General features: G+C 41.3%; 4 protein-coding genes across 4 annotated transcripts; 2 read left to right on the top strand and 2 right to left on the bottom strand.

Moving 5' to 3' along the window:
* The first annotated feature begins 231 nt into the window (after positions 1–231).
* On the top strand, positions 232–2,517 carry LOC129594774 (uncharacterized). The gene is made up of 6 exons (XM_055491563.1): positions 232–397; positions 802–932; positions 986–1,136; positions 1,216–1,283; positions 1,399–1,582; positions 2,064–2,517. Exons 1-6 carry the CDS (start codon positions 232–234, stop codon positions 2,192–2,194), a joined length of 831 nt encoding a protein of 276 aa, XP_055347538.1. The 3' UTR covers positions 2,195–2,517.
* A 1,907-nt stretch (positions 2,518–4,424) lies between these two features.
* On the top strand, positions 4,425–10,151 carry LOC129594751 (protein PHTF1-like). Its single transcript, XM_055491539.1, is given in 8 exon segments — positions 4,425–5,091; positions 5,293–5,355; positions 6,252–6,321; positions 7,151–8,280; positions 8,283–8,576; positions 8,707–8,949; positions 9,028–9,123; positions 9,584–10,151. Coding segments are annotated over 8 exon segments (2,085 nt in total). The 5' UTR covers positions 4,425–5,052; the 3' UTR covers positions 9,734–10,151.
* Positions 10,152–10,168: 17 nt separating this feature from the next.
* On the bottom strand, positions 10,169–12,283 carry LOC129594752 (mitochondrial inner membrane protease subunit 1-like). The gene is given in 7 exon segments (XM_055491540.1): positions 10,169–10,533; positions 10,836–10,879; positions 10,986–11,052; positions 11,232–11,302; positions 11,305–11,342; positions 11,778–11,866; positions 12,064–12,283. Coding segments are annotated over 7 exon segments (618 nt in total). The 5' UTR covers positions 12,244–12,283; the 3' UTR covers positions 10,169–10,404.
* Positions 12,284–13,188: 905 nt separating this feature from the next.
* On the bottom strand, positions 13,189–18,163 carry LOC129594726 (protein lifeguard 1-like). Its single transcript, XM_055491508.1, has 8 exons — positions 17,715–18,163; positions 15,299–15,377; positions 15,168–15,221; positions 14,875–14,965; positions 14,612–14,649; positions 14,303–14,528; positions 13,821–13,920; positions 13,189–13,543 (listed from the first exon to the last, which is right to left on the bottom strand). Exons 1-8 carry the CDS (start codon positions 17,815–17,817, stop codon positions 13,488–13,490), a joined length of 747 nt encoding a protein of 248 aa, XP_055347483.1. The 5' UTR covers positions 17,818–18,163; the 3' UTR covers positions 13,189–13,487.
* Between the last annotated feature and the right edge of the window lie 666 nt (positions 18,164–18,829).

Genomic DNA, 18,829 nt, shown 5'->3' with positions numbered 1-18,829 from the left:
CTTACCGGCTTATATAAGAACAACATTAATATGTGGACCAGATTGTCCAGTTCTATTACTGTATTCCATCGCACAAACAAATTAGTGTCAAAAATGTTGCTACTAGTAGCACTGCTTTCGTTTACGGTCGTCCAGGGGGAGCGCTTTTTGACCGCACGGGATAGCTTAAGGACAACGCGCCCGACTACGCTCTTGACAACACTGACCACAGCCAAGCCAGAAACCTCAACGATGCGGACAACGTCTCCAGCTATTCCCCGCACGGCACTATGCACACCGACCGAATTCCGCCGATTCGGACCAATCGGTCACTGTGCTGCCACCGACGAACTGGATGATAAGTGTTCCCATCAAGAGATCAGCTCATCTCTTGATTGCGAAGGAGTGACAGATGGAAGTTGGTGTTGCTACGGTAAAGTGACCTTTGTTACAGCAACGCCATAATTTTCTTATTTAATCATACAGAAGGGGATGTACTTTATACGATACCAGCGCTCACATAATTTCGCAGTGAATGACACATGAACGTATCGGCACGGTCTATTCCCTGTCAATTATTTTCTGATAATTACGTATGAATTCTTAACAAACCGAATCTTTTCCTGCGCCTCTCCCATTTCCGAGTTTCCTTCTAATCACAAGTCTGCAAGCTTACCAGACGTCTTGCATCAAAAAACTTTACCCAAAGTACTTAACTAACTCTGTAACCGCATGCATTTTACCATCTAGTGCGCAGCTTGATATCAGGCGAACTTTAATTTGTAACCCATACAGAATGCATTCCTGTTTGTTAACTTGTAGATGTTCCCATTCGCAAGAAGCAGTTATTTCAGAATGTCGCCATGGCCACCTATAACACTCCTGCTGCACCTGACACATGCGATCCCACACCGGCCGACCAACTGGGTCCCTACTACGCCAACGGTGCACCGGTGATCCGGATGACGGAAAGCAGACGCTGATGTACTGTCCCAACAGTTTCCAGGATGATCGAATAATCCTCAGCGGAACGGTGCGCTTCCGTCAAGCGGGCTTTCCCTGTGGTCGAGCGGGACGCGCCATGTTAGATTTGTGGCAAGCTAACCCCAGCGGATTGTACAGTGTTATCCCCGTAGAGCTGCAGAGCTCCCATCCCGGTACGGAAACCTACGAAACGTACATTAGCGCAAATTTAGTCAACACTAGATTATGAAAGGAACTGTCTGCACGTTTCAGTGCTGTTTGAATTACCCGGAAATTTCACCCTGGAAACCAATGCCACCGGGCCGTACGATCCACACTGGGTAAGGTCAACCAGTGCTATGCAAGAGGCAGTTTATTTTTCTAAAACAAACACTTCATTGTTGCACCTGTATTTCTATTTAATTAACCACGTTTAATTTTTATTATAATTCATAGGCATGCCGATTGAAGATCATTACCGGGGACGATGGCTACTATTCGCTGTCCAGTGTTGTTCCAGGTCGTTATCAAGCGTTCGAAGGGTGGCGTCCAGCGCACATTCACTTTAGGGTCACGCCACTCGACGCCTACGACCGACCGTTGAATGATACCTTTACTACGCAGATTTACTTCTATCACGGTACAACCTAGGGGCATACTAAGCAGGAAATCATAAACCAAGCTACACTTCCTCCGACTCCATTGGTTACATAATACGAGTATATTGTAACTGACCATCAAAGAAAATTAATAATAACCTGAAAAGCAGTAACAAACCGCCGGAATACCATTATGCATATCAGCATGCATAATTGTACTCCGTATATTTCACGGCACATACGTGTATTGCGCTCGTGTCGCAATTAATATCATATAAATACCGGTAATTTATCTAATTTTGCGCAATAATAATTATTGCGCGAAATTGAATAAAATAATTATGATTTTTTGTCGATTTGGCAAGTTTAGTTGTGAGTAACTGTACTACTGAGAACGTATCAACTGGATGCAAATGAGGTATTCAGATTCTGCCCAGTATTAACCAAATTTTAGTTATGGAAACCTTTACCACTATTACATTGCGCAGAATCTACCGTATATCGGTTTTTGTCAATTTGCAGATATGTTTAACAGTCCCAACGACCCTTGCCCGCCACCCGGGTGCAAAAGTGGCGATCCACGAGTGACCGTCTTTTACTCACATGATGACGACTTTAAGACATTCATTGGCAGACAAGACTTCCTAATTTAAATGATTATGTTTTCGCTGTATCTTGGTCGTTGTGATATTTGCTTTATACAAATATTCCCCAGTGTGAATATCAATGATAGTTCAGAATCCAATAAATTAAACATATACGTACTTGAAATTGTTTTTTGTAATCAAATTACTCATTATAATCGAAAATCCTTTGAGAATTGGTGGAGCATGTTAAATTTGCGTCAATTGTGAGTGTAAGTGGGGTGCGCGAGGGTTTAAGTAGCTGATTAATGCAGAATGTGCATTAATCATTTTTTCTGTAATTGGGAAATGGGCTCTGCCATTTTCAAAGCCCCGACTGCGAAGTGGGGTCGCAATCGTAAAGCCGCTTGAATGAATCATAATTAAACGGGCCGCGTTCACCGTGGCGTCAGCAATGAAACACTACTGGATAAGATCTCGCGCGGGACTTATTTGTAGCGAACTTGGAGACTGCGAAATTCGTCTTATTTATACGAATGCATGAACGAAATTTCACTTCATAACCGAGAAGCTTTATATACGCACTTCTAATTTTTATAAAATTTTTATGTGTCCCTACGAAAACTAGACCAGGGCTCAATGATCAGTCAATTTGTTTACGTATTATGAAGCGTGTCAATACTCTAAAATGGTACCTACCCGAGTAGACAATAATAATGGTGAACTATCAGGATCGTAGCACGGCGTTTTACCGGCGATCGTAAAACGTATTTATTATAAGATCTTTTACACCGCGAATTCAGCATCTGGAAAATTAACGCTATATTGGAAAGCTCATATCAATCATCAGCCGCATATATTGCGGCTTATATACTGTAGATTTACGGAAGCTGGATTGGGACATATCAACCTTTGTCCTGCAAGTAAGTGTATTGTACAATATACAATACAAGTACCTCAGTGCCTGGTCGTTTTCCAGCACTGCAATGCAAATTTACCTTTACATATCTTTACATATATAATCCTTTCCCTGATGTATAAGTAAGTTTAATGCCTAACGGTATCATTTACAAGAAATAGATCGAGGGGTTATTAATGGTAATTAATTTGAACATCAGCATGGTGCAAGGCATTAATAAATTATAGTTATGACGATTCATGCATATGATTGCGGAAAATGTTAGGCATATAATACAAAAATTGTAATCACTACTTAATTTACGCTTTGTTAATCATAAGTACGGTATCGATTCTAGATCTGTTGTACCGTAGGTATATACATAAGGTCACCAGTAATTACTGATCGGGAAGGAAGTAATTTTATGATAACATTTTTGTATCCCCTTAAAGTTTTTCACAATAATTAAATTCCTGCGATCAAGGAAGCTCGATGTACACATGCATGTGCAGTAATATTTTCGATTCTGCGGTACGTGTAGCTGGCAGCAGCATACCGTATTAACTTGTAAATTATTAATAGTAGAAAGCTCTATTTACCGACTTTGAGTTTGGTAGTGCAAAATAATATGGGTCGGGTTTAATCAGTTTATGGTCCTGTCAAATATGCGAGTAAACACATGTCAACAGTTGTGAAAACTGACGATCTTGAGTCTTGACAACATCCAAAAACAAACAAAACATTCTGGCGGTGATATCGTGATAGGGAGCCGAAATTACATTTTTCTTCAAATATATTTACCGGATAGCATGGGAACACATCAGTTTTACAAGACAAGCATATGTCAGTGCTGCAGTGCATACCGACAATTTGCAGCCGAAATAAAGAAACTTTGTAATTATGTATTTTGGGAACGAGTGGAGAAAGTCCGGTATCTGTATATCTATAACTCCATTTACATTTTAATTCGTCAGCGAATTACGTTATATTAGAGAAACAGATAAATCTCTGGCATTCGGTAAATTCCGGCAAGTTGATTCTGGATTTTCATGTGGTGTCGTCACCTCCCAGTTTGTTAGCTGTGAAAGCCGGAAGAGGTCAAAACTCAAATAGCCGCAGACCATGATTTTGATACAGGTTTATCTATCAGTCTACTGTGCGCTGACGTCGAAGCCACATTTAATTTCGCTGAAAATTCTAGTTATTTTTAATTTTATATCAGAAATAATCTATAGCAAGCAAACATCGTATTTTTCCAACAAATTCTGTTGTTGTCGTGCGGATCATGAGCGTAGGATTTGATTTTGAAAGTCACGACATCGGATCCGTGGGATAGCATTTCCCTGTAGGTGTACAATACACCAGCCATGAGACAGCAACCTTCTGTTGCCCTGCAGTCCATTAATTTTGTATTTTGCATAGATTCCTTCGCATCTTTCTTCCTGACGTATTTTCTCCTTGTTTGCGTTTCCACTCCATAGCGCTTCAACATTTCGCTGTGAACTTTTCCCAAGCAGTGAAAAATTTGTACTAATGTTCCCTGTGCTTCGGCACGTATCGTATTTCCCACCACCATCACACACAGTACACACAGACGCAAATCAATAGAACAGCACGCAGAGAGTGGCATATGAATCACATACAGTACTCCGTCTGTGCGCAGTCAGTCCGTTGTCTCTCTAGTCTGTTGTATCGCGCTGTTCTGTCCGGATTCCGCCAGTAGCTGTCCGCGTAGTGTCGTTTTTCGGTTGATCTCCGTCTCCGCTTCCGTCGCCTGTAGCACAGGCTTCCAGGGTTCTCCTTCAAATTGTGATTAGTATTTTTAGATTCAGAAAAGATCCGCGCATTCTCTGGCAGTATGAGTGTTGCGCGGTGGTCGGTCATGTGTGATTGAAAAATCTCCGCAGATCCTTGTCTTTCCACGACGACAAATGGCACGCGACGTTGGTTGATCTGTGTCTGATTGTAGCAACTTCCTTGCAGGGTTGCATAATTTTCTGGAGATCTTTCGCGCGGTTGGCACGGGCCAATGGACCTGCAGAATTTCGTGCAGAATTATCGTCGAAAGGTGAGTTACACTCTTTGCCATTTGGCGTTCGCTTGCAATAAAAACTTAAAAATTAATGAAGAAAAATAAACAGACAATTTGCTGCCAATTTTTATCAACATCACTATCTTCTGTTTTGGTAGAAATCAGGGGATTAAATTTTTGTCTTTTAAATCTCTACCGGTATGCTCCTCTAAATAATTATAATTTTTTTATTCGCAGCTCGGCTCATTCGAGAGAGAACCATGGGAACCTTCTTCGGAGATGTCCGCGCAGAGAAAAAAGGTTCGAAAAAACTACATGAATAAGCAGTTCATTGGCACGACGCACGTAACTACAAATTACCTTATTCGTTGGCAGAAATTGGCACTTAAAACGCTTTCTCTTTTCCTGCATTATGCATACGATCTAATGTGACGTTGCTCTCGACAAATACGTATGAAGCTATGAATAATTTCTGGAAGTGCATCGTAATGGTATGATTTATTGAACCATCGTTTCTGCAGTTTTCAAATTTTTCACGGTAAAAATAAATTTTGGAACATTTTTGTACTGTATTTTTTTATTTTTTGGGTTGTTGGCAAATTTTGAAGTTATGATTAGTTATCAGATTTATTTTCACGAATGAATAGCTTAAAATAGTGATTTTCAAACCTTTCTTCGCATTTATAATTTTTTTCCGAATGTGTTTGATCATCCGCAAGAAATCTGGTGCTATTTTTTTTGCTGTGGCCGATGGAATGATTAGCGATTGCGTAATTGGCTCGTTTGTTATCGCGTGAATGCGCTGATGATTTGATTTGAAGCCCTTCGGAATGTGATTACCGATAATTGATTGTGCCTGTATGCCATGCGTCAAGTCCATCTATTTCTAACCTAATTTCCAGCTATTACTTTATCAGTCAGGCGAAAATCGCGTGTATCACCGCTGCGCGCACCCTCATTAAATTCTCAGTCGATTTGGCTTTTCCAGGCGTTCGCGTAATGATCAATTATCTTCCCGAAAAACTCCGGAAATTATTTGCTTATACTCTCCAGTACTTTTTATAAAATAGCGCTCGCAGCTGATATTAATTTTACACAACGTTTCTCGTCATTCTAAGATATTTTAATGCGATTATTAGTCAAGCATGATCAGGTCATTGCATCGACGGAATTCGTTAACGCATCCCTGTTTACAGTCCCTGGCGGACATTCCCAAGCGGCCGACGAAGCTGAAGCTGGAGCTGATCGATGTGGATCTGGTGCGAGGTGAGTGGAAGCGCCTATACAGGATAATTCGCTCTCCATTTGCAGTTTTTGTTCAAGGTTGAGAAGCATCCTGCGTGATAGATGATATTTGCGTGATGTAGTGCCGTTGATACTCAAGTTGACGATTGAAAGGATTATGGTGTTGAATGTCAGGTTGAAACATAGATTTTTCTCCCTCTCACTCCGGCTGAGATAGGCTGCTTTTAGCTCATCGATTTCACACAGCGCGCGCGCTGGCTCGTCGCAGAAAATGCATCTAATGTACAACGACCTTGAGCTTGACTTTTCTAACATTCGACATCGATCCGCCTTCCGGTGGTGGCATTTGCTGCGGTTTTTGGCGAATGTTTTTTTAGTTTCGACCGACAAAATCATTTCCCCATATTTGAAAAAATGATGGTTTTGAAAAAGAAATGAGTTTCCTAACTGCCATTCTTGCCGCATTATTGACCAATACTGAAGATTTATTTTGGCACTTCATAAATTTCACGAAAAAAAGTATTTTCACAATTTTCTGATTTCTTTTTACTTTTTTAAAAAGTTACTCGGCGAAGCAGGTTTCCAGTTTTGTGTACAGTCAAGTTTGTAACACAAATTTTCCCATCCAAATATTTGAATTTATCATCGCAGATAGTGTACCACTGTACAGTATGTGTGTTCTCGCAGCGGGGTGACCAAAAAACCAGTTTATGCTTCAGCTTCACTAATAGTCTCAAATAGTTGAGTCCATCGGGAGCGGAGGAAATTACTGGATGTTGGTTTTCTTATTAGACAGTAAAATCACTTATACAACGATCGGAAAAATTACAACCTCATTAAATCATTGTAGGCTCGACATTTTCCAAGAAAAAGCCGCACCTCCCGTGGACGTTCTTCAGTCGGGAGTCGTTCCTCCGTGTGCTGTTTTTACCCTGGCACGCTCAGTGGTGGAAGAAGCAGGCCTCGCCCACGGTGTTCCCCGTGGTACTCAGTCTGTACTTCCTGCAGCTACTCTCCCTCATCATCTACGCCAGCCATACTCTCACCGGCGACACGGACTTCCTCTCCGGCTGTGACACGCTCACGGCCATTGTCCTCGTCTTCATCATCGCGGAAATACTCACGCAGGCCGAACGCCATGACACACCTAACGCTTTTGATCTCCCGGATGACACCGCGGGTGTGCTGGACGATCTGACGTCCGTGTCGGATCACTCCCTGCATGTGGAGGAGCAGCGGCCGTCACGCAGCGGGAAGACACGGCGCAAAGTCCTCGTTAAGAAGAAATCCAGCGCCACGCACCGGCGCACATCGGAGCTCGCGTTTAAACCGTTCGAACCCTTCGAGATCAATAGTGAGAAGAAGGATTCGGAAGATATTGGATCGGATTCGGAATTGTCGGTTAATGGGATCAATAAAACCGGGCAGGTGGTGAAATCCTCACCGTCCGATGGGTTTGATTTCGGGGAAAAGGAAGGCGAGACCACCGATTCGGGTTTAGCCGCGGCGACGGATGAAGACCGACGGAAGAGTCTGTCCGTGGTGGATGACGACGCGGATTTGTGGAAGAATCAGACCGTACGGCATTCCCGCTCGGAGATCGTGCGAACGACGGACTCCGACAAGGATACCACGGATGAATCGGCGCGCTCCTCCTGCGCTTCATCCTGCAGTTCGCCGTTCGATGATTGTCTCTTCTCCGGTTCGGATGACGACGGACAGGAGTCCACCCATTTCGCCGAGCGTTTCCGGAAATCTCCGAGCACGCCCAGTCAGGAAGCGCTGATCGGGTGCACCATGTGGGAAGGGCGTACCGCGCACAAAGCCGATCTGTCCATGTATGAGATTACCAATTGTGTCGTCAAGCAAGCGGAATCCGCGCCGGTGACCATCCATCCGATGATTTTGGCCGTGGTGCCCATCGCGTTTGCCCTGCTGCCGGCGGCGCATGGGATCTTTCGCGAGGTGCATGTGATGAAGAGTCATCCGGATTGGCGGGGATTGGTGGGCGGGTCTGCAGGGGAATGTGACGCTGGGCGATGTGGGGGTGATTGTCGTCAAGGTCAACGGGATCGGTGCAGCGGTGTTTTTGGGGATTCTGGTTCTTTCTGCTGCTGGCGGTGGCACTGGAGACGTTCCACCAGCGCTGTTGGATCGCCAAGTATTTCGGCTATCTGACGTCGATGCGGCGGGCTCGGCGCGTGGGATTACCGCACTTCCGGTTGAATAAAGTGCGCAATGTGAAGACCTGGCTGTGTGTGCGCTCGTGCCTGAAGGTGAGCTTGAAGGATTCACATTTTCGATTTATTTTGGGGTTTTTTTTGTAAATTTTCGGTTTAGTATTTTTTTATTACAGATTTGTATTCAGTTAAATCTTTATTTTTAATTATGGTGAATGTTTCGTAGAAATACGGTCCACGAAAATCGGTGGACGTGGCGGTATCATTTTCCTTCATGTCCTGCCTGGTCTGCGTCATCTTCACCTGTATTATGCTAGTCAACGCGGAGGATCAGTTCATTCACAGTATTTACGTATGGGAATCCATGTTGTGGCTGCTGGCCGTCGGATTGTTCCTCCTGCGCTTCATGGTGCTCGGCTCGAAAACCAATCAGAAATTCCGCAACTCCACCGTCCTCACCACTGAACAGGTGCGCTAGTGCGAAGCCATTTTAGGCGGATCTGCGCATGCTTTTGCGTGTCACTAACCTTTGTTTATTGGTTTCCAGATGAATCTGTATCTGCGAATGGATCACAAACCGCAGAAAAAAGATGAACTCATGCTGGTGAACAATGTTCTGAAATTAGCGGCGGAATTAATTAAAGTGAGTGCGCATGGGACGATGTGTTCAGCCGTCGTTTCTTCACCACTACGCTACGGTTTTTCCACTACTAACGTCGTTACGGCTGCATTTTTAAGCTCACTTACAAAGTCAAAGTAATTATTGTACACTCTGAAATGCTTTTTTAGGAGAAGTTATATAGTAAAAAAGGCCGTCATCTTGTAAAATTGATAATGAATTATTTATGATAATTATTATATTTTAATTCTGTTCGTCATCCTCTTTGAGGAGATTTATTATTTTTTACCGTAAATTTTAAATAAAAATCCAAATTCTAAGGCATAAATGAATAATGGTCCATTGCAGTCAACAATATCTAATGCATTGCTGATGAATCGGTAATCCGGCGTGAGCGCTGCGTACCTAGTTCCCTTTTGAACAATATCACGTGCTATTCTCTTTAAAATGGATGAATTGGAACAGTGTTTTTGTGCACTTGCAGGATATCGAGAGCCCATGCCGAATCTCGGGCTTACCGGCTAATCCGTACCTGTACAATGTCTCTCGCCTCCTGATCTTATCCGCCTTCTCAACCCTAATCTCGGAAATGTTTGGGATCAAGATCAGTTTGTATAAACTGAACAAGATGTGATGGAGGGAAGGGGCAGGACGCGCGCTGTCGGCGGATGACAGTGTGATGTAATGGGGGACTGGGAAGATGGGGTGTTGCGTTTTACTCGTTCTTTTACCAAAAAACTCCGGTGCATGTTGTGGTATTAACTTGATTCTCTTTTTCTTTCAAGTGTTTTACAAAGCTTTAACTTATTATGGCACTGACCTAACTGATGTGCTGCGTGTGTACGATATAATAATTTGTTTATATTAATTTTACGTTTGATTGCAATGGCGTGTATTTAGTGTAATTATTTGGCTGTGTAATATTACTTGAGCAATGCAAATGCTTGGTGCTGGCAACTTACAGCAAAGAAAAAAAGGAGTATGTACTGCATAATTCTGCCGAACCCGATTGTATCAATTTTATTAATGAGGTAATAAAATCACTGGAACGATCTGATGCAGCCGCAAGTCGAATTCGAGGAATTTTAATTTGTCGTAATTCCATAAGGAAAAACTTTTGCCTAATTCATTTTCAGTCTTCTGTTTTACCCGGTTTACCTTTTTCTGAATATGTACAAAAAACTCGTGCAAAAGACAAGTAAACTAGATGCTATCGGGCTACCGCTACAAAACGCAGTGCAACATGAAACAAAACGGACAAAACGGTTATTTACAAATTTACAATAAAAGAAAGACGATTTATCGTCAAAATCGGATAGTATCACCAAATCGAGCCTTTTCTGGCACAAAATAATCATCCGCCTCGAAATCCTCGCCGTCTAAAGCCTTCCTCTGATAACGCTTTAAACGACCAAACCGATACAACGGCCAAATCTGAAGAGCACGCAAAACAATCCTCAGTAAAATCAGGCAGACTACAAAATAACATAAAATGCTACAATACGGCATAAAATTTACTCGTATTATTATCCATCACGTTACGAATTCTGTATATTGTTACTGTCCTAAATCCGGAAATCCCTTATCATAAGGGATTCTCAAAAGGCCTTATGAGAAAGCATCACAGCCGGAAAGTAGCGTGTTTAATAATACAATCAGCATATCGGAATACTATCGATATACGAGTAAGAATTACAAATGCAAATAATGTACTACGTGGTGTTTTCTTTCCATACCCGTAAGAAAATTTTGGACAAAATCAAGCCTTCCGGGACAGGTCCTACAAATTAGAACGCATTAATTGTGGTGACACAGTGGTAAATAAATGAGAAGTCGACAATGAATGTGCTCATTGTACTGTATAAAACATAATCACGAATACCCACCGTAATGACGAGAATCGAGACTATCGGAAGGTTTATCGCCTTCCAACCAAACATGTCCACGAGGCACCTGCAAACGCACATAACGTGTGAACGAAAATGCATCCCGATTCCCGATCACAGATGCAGGAATTAGGCCAAGACGATGCATACGGCACAAAGTTTGGAAAGACTTCACGACTCAATACGAACAATAAAAATTCCACATCCGATTTCCAGCCGGTAATAGCCCGGTATTACAGCACTTACTTTGACCGGTTGATAATGCTCATCGTACACGAGATCTCCGTGTTTAGCGAGGATCCGCTTGCACACGATGGTCGTGGATCCACGGGAGACCGGGCAATCACCGCATCACCCCTGCAGACGGAAATGCGCGTTCAAATTAACCGTGAAACCCGAAATACAAAGCCGCATACTGTTTACTTTTTTAAAAACAATGACGCACCAATAACAAAATCACAGTGCGCGAAATAGTAAACAAATATAGCAAAAAAATCAGAAAAATTAGAAAATAAAAAATCAACCCGCAAAAAAATCGGAAAACAAAAATGAAACTGCGAATTAATACCCGAGTAATTTCTTGCCAAAGCACGGCTCCCACAAAATTGTGCAGTCACTAAAAATCTTGGATTAACTGATGAACATTATCATGCCATAAAAAATTCAAACATCAATAATAAATTATTGGATAAAGGCAGTAATGCACAGTTGAAAATTGTGAATAAAAGTATTTGTTATTAACAGGCAGTTTTGAGCTGTATTTTATTCTGTAGAACGTCCTGTCATCCGTACCTTCGCAAGTGCCCGAAGAGCTGTGTGAAATGCTCCGTAAGGACGATGTCATGAGAATAAATCGTGGGCTCCATGGATTCTCCAATACACTGCAAGGCACATCCAACAACTTTGCTATATTTTCTTTCCAGATAAATTAAATTTAACAGGCTGTCAGTTACACGAAATCCCAGTAACATATATACACATATCAGTCATCAGTGACATATGCACACAGACTGGACTTTATCAACGTCAGATTTTCCATTTCTGAATGGCTACGATGCACCAGCAGCGATTACTGTACCATATATCCATCCACACAGTACGTGTTGATGCAGTAGATGATGCAGGTCCATTTGAAGAGCTTCACGGACCATCGACCAGCTTTCCGTAGGACAGAAGCAAACGGAGACGGCACACTGATGCCAGCACTCAATAAGGGAATGCGGTGCGGGGTGGAGAAAAGATGGATGAGTTTTCTCATCGTTTCATTGACGTCTTGCTAAGGATCCGTGATAAGATGTATCTTCCTAACTGAGAGTTCTTCCACTGAATAGGCAATATACGCGTGCAGTACGTCCCTTGAATCTCGAACTAACTCAAACGGAGTAAAACCATTTAGAGTAAACGAACGACGGATGAAAGAACGAAATAAACTATAAATAAACAAACTGTTAACTAATAACTATCATTAATGATTACAGTAACAAACTAAAAAAACCTGGCTGTTTAAAAACCAACTGAAAATTTCTAAAACTGGCGCTTTACAGAAACTCGCATCTGTTCGACTGTTACCGTGATCACCGCCCTCGGGCGATGCTTCCAAATGGTACACAATAAAATATTGCAAGAAAGCGGCAAATGTTTACATTTCTTTTAGTACTCGTACAAGCACTATAAATTTTAGAAGACATACAAGTACATACGTGCCTAATTTATTATTATTATAAAGCATAATAATAAACTAACTTTATTCAGTATGTTCAACGAACGGCAACGCCTTGCGTTCGCCTGATCACCCGTTCACAAGATTGCCGAAACACTCTGGAGACTGGAGATTTAAACGTTGAAAAAACTGACTTTCTCCCGTTCGATTATTACTAAGCTTGTACTTGATTAAAATACAGGTGGCCGAAATATCGTTGATAAAAAATATGTCAAGTTGGCTATCCCCACCACCATGGTGCTTGTGTGATCCGACATACCGTACGTCGACATGTGACTGCAGACGATATAAGAATAAGATACAAAGAAGAAGTGATAGTTCCACTTTCGAAGTACCATTTACGCAATATGCAAAGGATTTATTCTTACGATGCGGTTCTTATTTTTTTTTAAAGAATCGCGCAGTTAGTGTACATTGTACGATTGCAATTTTTATTACAATTTTTTTTTACACTTTCAGTTAAACCGGTGTCGACCTGTTGATATCTGTGGCCGCACGAGTACGACGGTCGACGGGTTTGTTTTGTAAAGTATGGAATTTGTACGGTGCCGGTTACAATTAACAATATTTAAGATACATTGGCCTACTGTATACTATATACATCTATAATGACATACATAATAATGTTAATTAGGCTAAATTCATAAGTCTGCAAGAATTTAATCAACGCGTATGATGAAATATCTGATAACCAATGCTGCAGCGATATTGGCAAAGAGTTTACGCTTTTGCCTTAATTGTTGTTTAGCTGCAACTGCCAATGCGCTCTGATTCTTGAAGTTCTATCTTCTCCCAACGCTTCCAATAAGGAATAAAATTTCCATGAATAGGAGGACAACTGCAATTGAACAGTTAATGTAACGCACGCGTGTCCAGTATTTACGCCGTTCGCATTACCAGTTTACAATACTCATGATCGCAGCTAATAATCTGCAGACCCACACGTCATTGATTTGAACTGTTAAAACATTATGCGTACAGGGTACTACAAAACATACAAAATGAAGAGATAGAGTGCTCAATACTTTTACGGCCCTTATTGTCCAGACTCCAGCCATACGCGTGCAGAATTATGGGAGTGCAGGCTACAGTTTGACCTTTTCGTGTATACTTACTGTCGATATAAAGGCTAAGAGCGGCGAAGATGTATTCCTCTGGTGATATGGAATATTTATGTTTCCCGCCAAGCATGAGTTGTATATCGAAGACCAAGTACTACAAACAAAATTAACAAATTAAGGATCAACCATCATGTACGGATACGTATATGTACGTATGTACGCATATAGTTTTATTAAGAAATATTTTTATTCATCGTAGTTTCAAAAAATTAAATTCGACTTTTGAGTTATTGCATTTTATTTGCAATAAGTACAGAGACGAGCATCGCTCACAAAAATACCTATAATTAGTACAGAGACGAGCATCGCTCACAAAAATACGTTCAAAAATTGAGTTACATATAACAAAATTGAGTTATAGACAACAACTTTTGAGTTGTATATAACAAGGCGTACGCGGAATTTGTGTCGCATTCGGGCTGCACGATTTTTTAGGCGGAATACAAAAAAACAATTATTATGTGTTATAAACTTACGAATCCAAAAATCAAGGCTGCCAGGGACGCGTAAACGATGTTGAGAATGTTACTTTGGACGAAAATAGCTATGATGCCGAACAGCAACAGCACCATGACGAATACCACCAGCATACCGCCCAGAGTCGTGAAGTCCCATTTCGTTTGCAGAGCGAAGATGGTCAAAGCTATCACCACAATAGTCACAATCCCCACCGCTAGAAGGACTTCGTTGCTGCTAAACACGCTGCAGGAAATTTTTTTATTAAGCTAGCGCTGTTGTACATTTTAACTTCAGCAAAACCAAGTTTGTTCAAAAGCATTTCTGACCTAGCAAAACATCCCAGCATCCAGCCTTCAAATAATGTCTACAATTTGCCAAAAACGCTATTTAATCAACCATTCGTCATTTTTTGCAAAATATTTTGCGGATGAGCTCGGTGAGAGACTGACAGGTACAGTACATGCATACAGCAGATGTTTAATAAATACATACACAATAAAATAACTAATACATGTCTAACACAAACGTTTCTATCCAAGCGGCTGTTATTCGAAATTGTTAGTTTCACCGGTCATACTTTCATACTTACAAATAATCCAAGAAGGATAAAATTCCAAGGTGTCCTTCTCCGTATGTCGTCAGCACAGGCCAGTACAATTAACATCATCAAAGTCAACAACCTAAAAAAACTTAAACTGTGTTGACTTTTTATGTTGGCAGCTATAAAGCAATAATATTCACATAAACTTGTTTGCTAAACAAAATGGTAACTATTTATTTATTTTATTTATTTATTACATTTATTATTTGCTAACTAACTATTTATTTATTAAATAAAATCTTCTGTGAGTATGCAGTAGAGTCGAAAGGTGACGTACTTACAGGGCAGTCCATACCATCCAAATGTGCGTGCTCGCGTACAATCTTACTTCATCACTGTAAGGGATTATAGCTTTGAATTTTAGAATTATTAAGTATTAATAAACAAGACTTTTATAGTTGCGACAACTTACACGTAAATAAACATCGCAATAATCAGCATGGTCACTATTAGCTGCACTACAAGAATTCCGAATACCTTCCGGATAAATCCTGGAAAACCGTGCAAAAGATTATTTGCCAAGCAGTGTGGTATGCAATAGACATCAGTTAATTAAGTTCACGTTTTAAAAGATCTTTTAGACTTTAAGAAAACCTAAACTTCACATTAATTACTTGCGGCTATAATGTGCTTTGCAAACTTGTAAGTGCACTAAATAAATTCTTACACACAATACGTGGGACAGAATTGCTGTACAGTTTTTCTTTAATTATGTACGAGTACCGCAGTTTGATAAATTAAATGAGTTTTTGAATACTGCAGTGAAAATTTATGTATGGCTACAGACTACAGTATGCCCCGGTTCGATTTCGTAAAAAGGCCTTCATGGATTAGATGTGCCGAGCACCGTCAAAATACGGAGCCAGGACGGATGCGTTTTAATTGTAACAATTTCGTTGTAAATTTACGTAGTCTACGTACTCCAGACGTACCAATTAACGTCAAACATTGCGCGATAACTCTACTTAAACATACTGTCGCCGTCACGTCTCGGGTCTGCACAACGCACGTCAAAAAAGTGCTACCTGGCGAACCGGGTGCTACAGTTTCCGTTGCGTTACCTGTCTTTTTTAATTGCGAAACCAAGTTAACGGAGATGTGAATTTAAAGCACTGGCATTTACAGACTCGCAACTGGGTGTGTTAGAAATTATATTACCAATATAATATACACTCATGATGTGTCATGTACTTGTGAACTATGACCATTGTCCTACTAACTGATCTATGAGTGTACGGTGCACCCAGGTCACCAATCCCCTTGTTTATCAGATGTTTAGGTGCAGTAACTTACTAATATCATGAATGTACCGTGTGCTATATAAGCAACCATCTTGTATAACGTTGATGAACAGAACATAACAGAACAACACCAGTGTGTGCGACGCTTCCGGTTTCTGTTCCCGTGACTATAATAATCTCCTAATATAAATTCTAACAGATTATGAGACCTGCTTGTCTCTAAGCAGGAAGTTGTATCTGCCGTGTCTTATTAGTATAGTGGTTTACTACTGTTACTGTTACGGACGCCAAGATGGCAACGTTGAAGGAGATCAAGGTCACGGTACTCAATGGCTCGAACTACGCTCGATGGAGAGTCGAAGTGGAGGACGTCTTAACTGGAGAAGGCGTGTGGAGCATTGTGGATGGAAGCAACAAGATACCAAGAGATGATCCAGCAGACGAGAAGAAACATGCCGCGTATAATAAATGGATATCCGGAGACGGAAAAGCGAGGAGCATTTTGCGAGCGACGCTCGACGACGTCACCTTTAACCAGGTACGAGATTGTAATACATCAGCGGAAATTTTGGATCGGATTAAAGAGTTAAGGGAGCCGAAAACTGGATGCGACTTAATGACCGCGATGACTGAGTTTTTCGGACTGAAGTGGAAGGATAACGACGACGTTAATACCTTCATGTCAACGCTGCACGTATTGGCATCGAAGATCGACGCCTGTGGGAAAGCCGTGAAAACCAGCGATGAGTGGCTGATTTCGAAAACACTGTCCAGCCTGCCAGTTGAATACGGACCCTTTGTGGCATCATGGAATATGATGGCTGGCCCCGATCCGAAGATGAGCGTCTTCCGTGAAAAGCTGATGTTAACTGAACAGATGATAAAAAGCCAAGAAGAAAACCGAGGATATCCTAAAGGACCTTTCGGATCAGCGTATCCGAGTTTCAGTCAGAGAGAGAGAGAGAGATTAAAAGAGAGAGAGAGAGAGAATAAAAGAGAGAGAGATGATCAAGCGCCAGGACCACGGACTTCAGGATCCGCATATCAAGATATGGACATCGAATGCAACTACTGCGGAATGCAAGGACACACAACCAGAACATGTCCAACTTGCCCGGCTTGCACTAACTGTGGAATCGTGGGACACCGAGTGCAACATTGCCGACGTGAACGCGTGAGAGAATCAATGTGAAGATATCAAGGATCCGAATCAAGAACCTTTGGAACCAGTGTGCATTTCAGTGGATATGGCGCGCTGGGTGAAGGGGGGTGTTAGAAATTATATTACCAATATAATATACACTCATGATGTGTCATGTACTTGTGAACTATGACCATTGTCCTACTAACTGATCTATGAGTGTACGGTGCACCCAGGTCACCAATCCCCTTGTTTATCAGATGTTTAGGTGCAGTAACTTACTAATATCATGAATGTACCGTGTGCTATATAAGCAACCATCTTGTATAACGTTGATGAACAGAACATAACAGAACAACACCAGTGTGTGCGACGCTTCCGGTTTCTGTTCCCGTGACTATAATAATCTCCTAATATAAATTCTAACAGGGTGCTTTACTTTATACCTTTGCGGATCGCTGCATCGCCGAATCTGCCGGCATCATCGTCAATGTTGGTCGTCGGATCAGGTCTATCGACGTAAACTACATGTTCACCCTGGTACGACATTGTGGTCGGATTCGAATTCCATAAGTAAACTTCGCCGACAATTAATTCGGTTTTGTAACTTAATTAATGTAGAACACTGATACGGTTTCCGTCATAAACTAAACCAGTAATACATGTCCCGAGTAATATAGTCCAGGTACGATGCAAAGTTAGCACAGAGATGAATAACTGAAGAGATGGCGGAACAGAACAATTCCATTTACCCAATTATACGAACGTGCAAAAACACGAAAGAAGAATACCTTATTATTTTTAGAGGTTTTATGGGTTTGTTGTTGAAATACATCGCATCCGAAACCTTCCTCTAGTTTGTGCTTTTCTGGGTGCTTCTCAGAACACACACAAAAGAGGAACTACTCGATCGAAGATCGCACAGCTGTGCTTTCATTAAGAACATCTCCGTGCCTGAACAGACTTTTTTGCCGGGAGCGAGGCAAAAACATTAGACTGGAGGCAACACACCAAAACAATTGCTTAACTACCTACGGTAAAAGTATACTCACTGTGCGAGTTTAACATAATAGTTCATCACTTTAAGATGAATATTACCGTATGGTGCTATGAAATCACCATCGGAATAAAAACGCTACCCATCATTAGTAAGTACCACTACTCTAGTGTTTTCTGTTTTCATGCACTACAAGAAATTAATTAGACGAAACGTACAAAGTTATAAGGCGACGAAGTCACAGATACGTACTGTAAGTAGAAGAACTGCCCTAGAAAACTGAAACTCTAGCTGAATTTATTCCAGACTTTCTAGCTGAATTTATTCCAGACTTTCTCATGTTTATCATTACAGTACATTAATCGGCACAAAACAGGCTAGCATTTCATGGGCCTTGTAATTTCGTGCAGCGATTAATAATCATTATTAGCAGTGACAGAACACTGCACATATGTGCAAATATAGATAGAATTTAGAAGTGCACAGATAGTACAGAGGGACTACAAAGTACATACAGAGTCTGCACGCTAGTTAACATTCCCATCGCCATCGGTGTTTTCTTGG

This window comes from Paramacrobiotus metropolitanus, unplaced genomic scaffold (assembly GCF_019649055.1).
Source record: "Paramacrobiotus metropolitanus isolate TYO unplaced genomic scaffold, Prichtersi_v1.0 Parri_scaffold0000071, whole genome shotgun sequence".
Lineage (NCBI taxonomy): Eukaryota > Metazoa > Tardigrada > Eutardigrada > Parachela > Macrobiotidae > Paramacrobiotus > Paramacrobiotus metropolitanus.
Note: the sequence above shows the minus strand (reverse complement) of the source record. Positions and strands in the feature narration are given on the sequence as shown.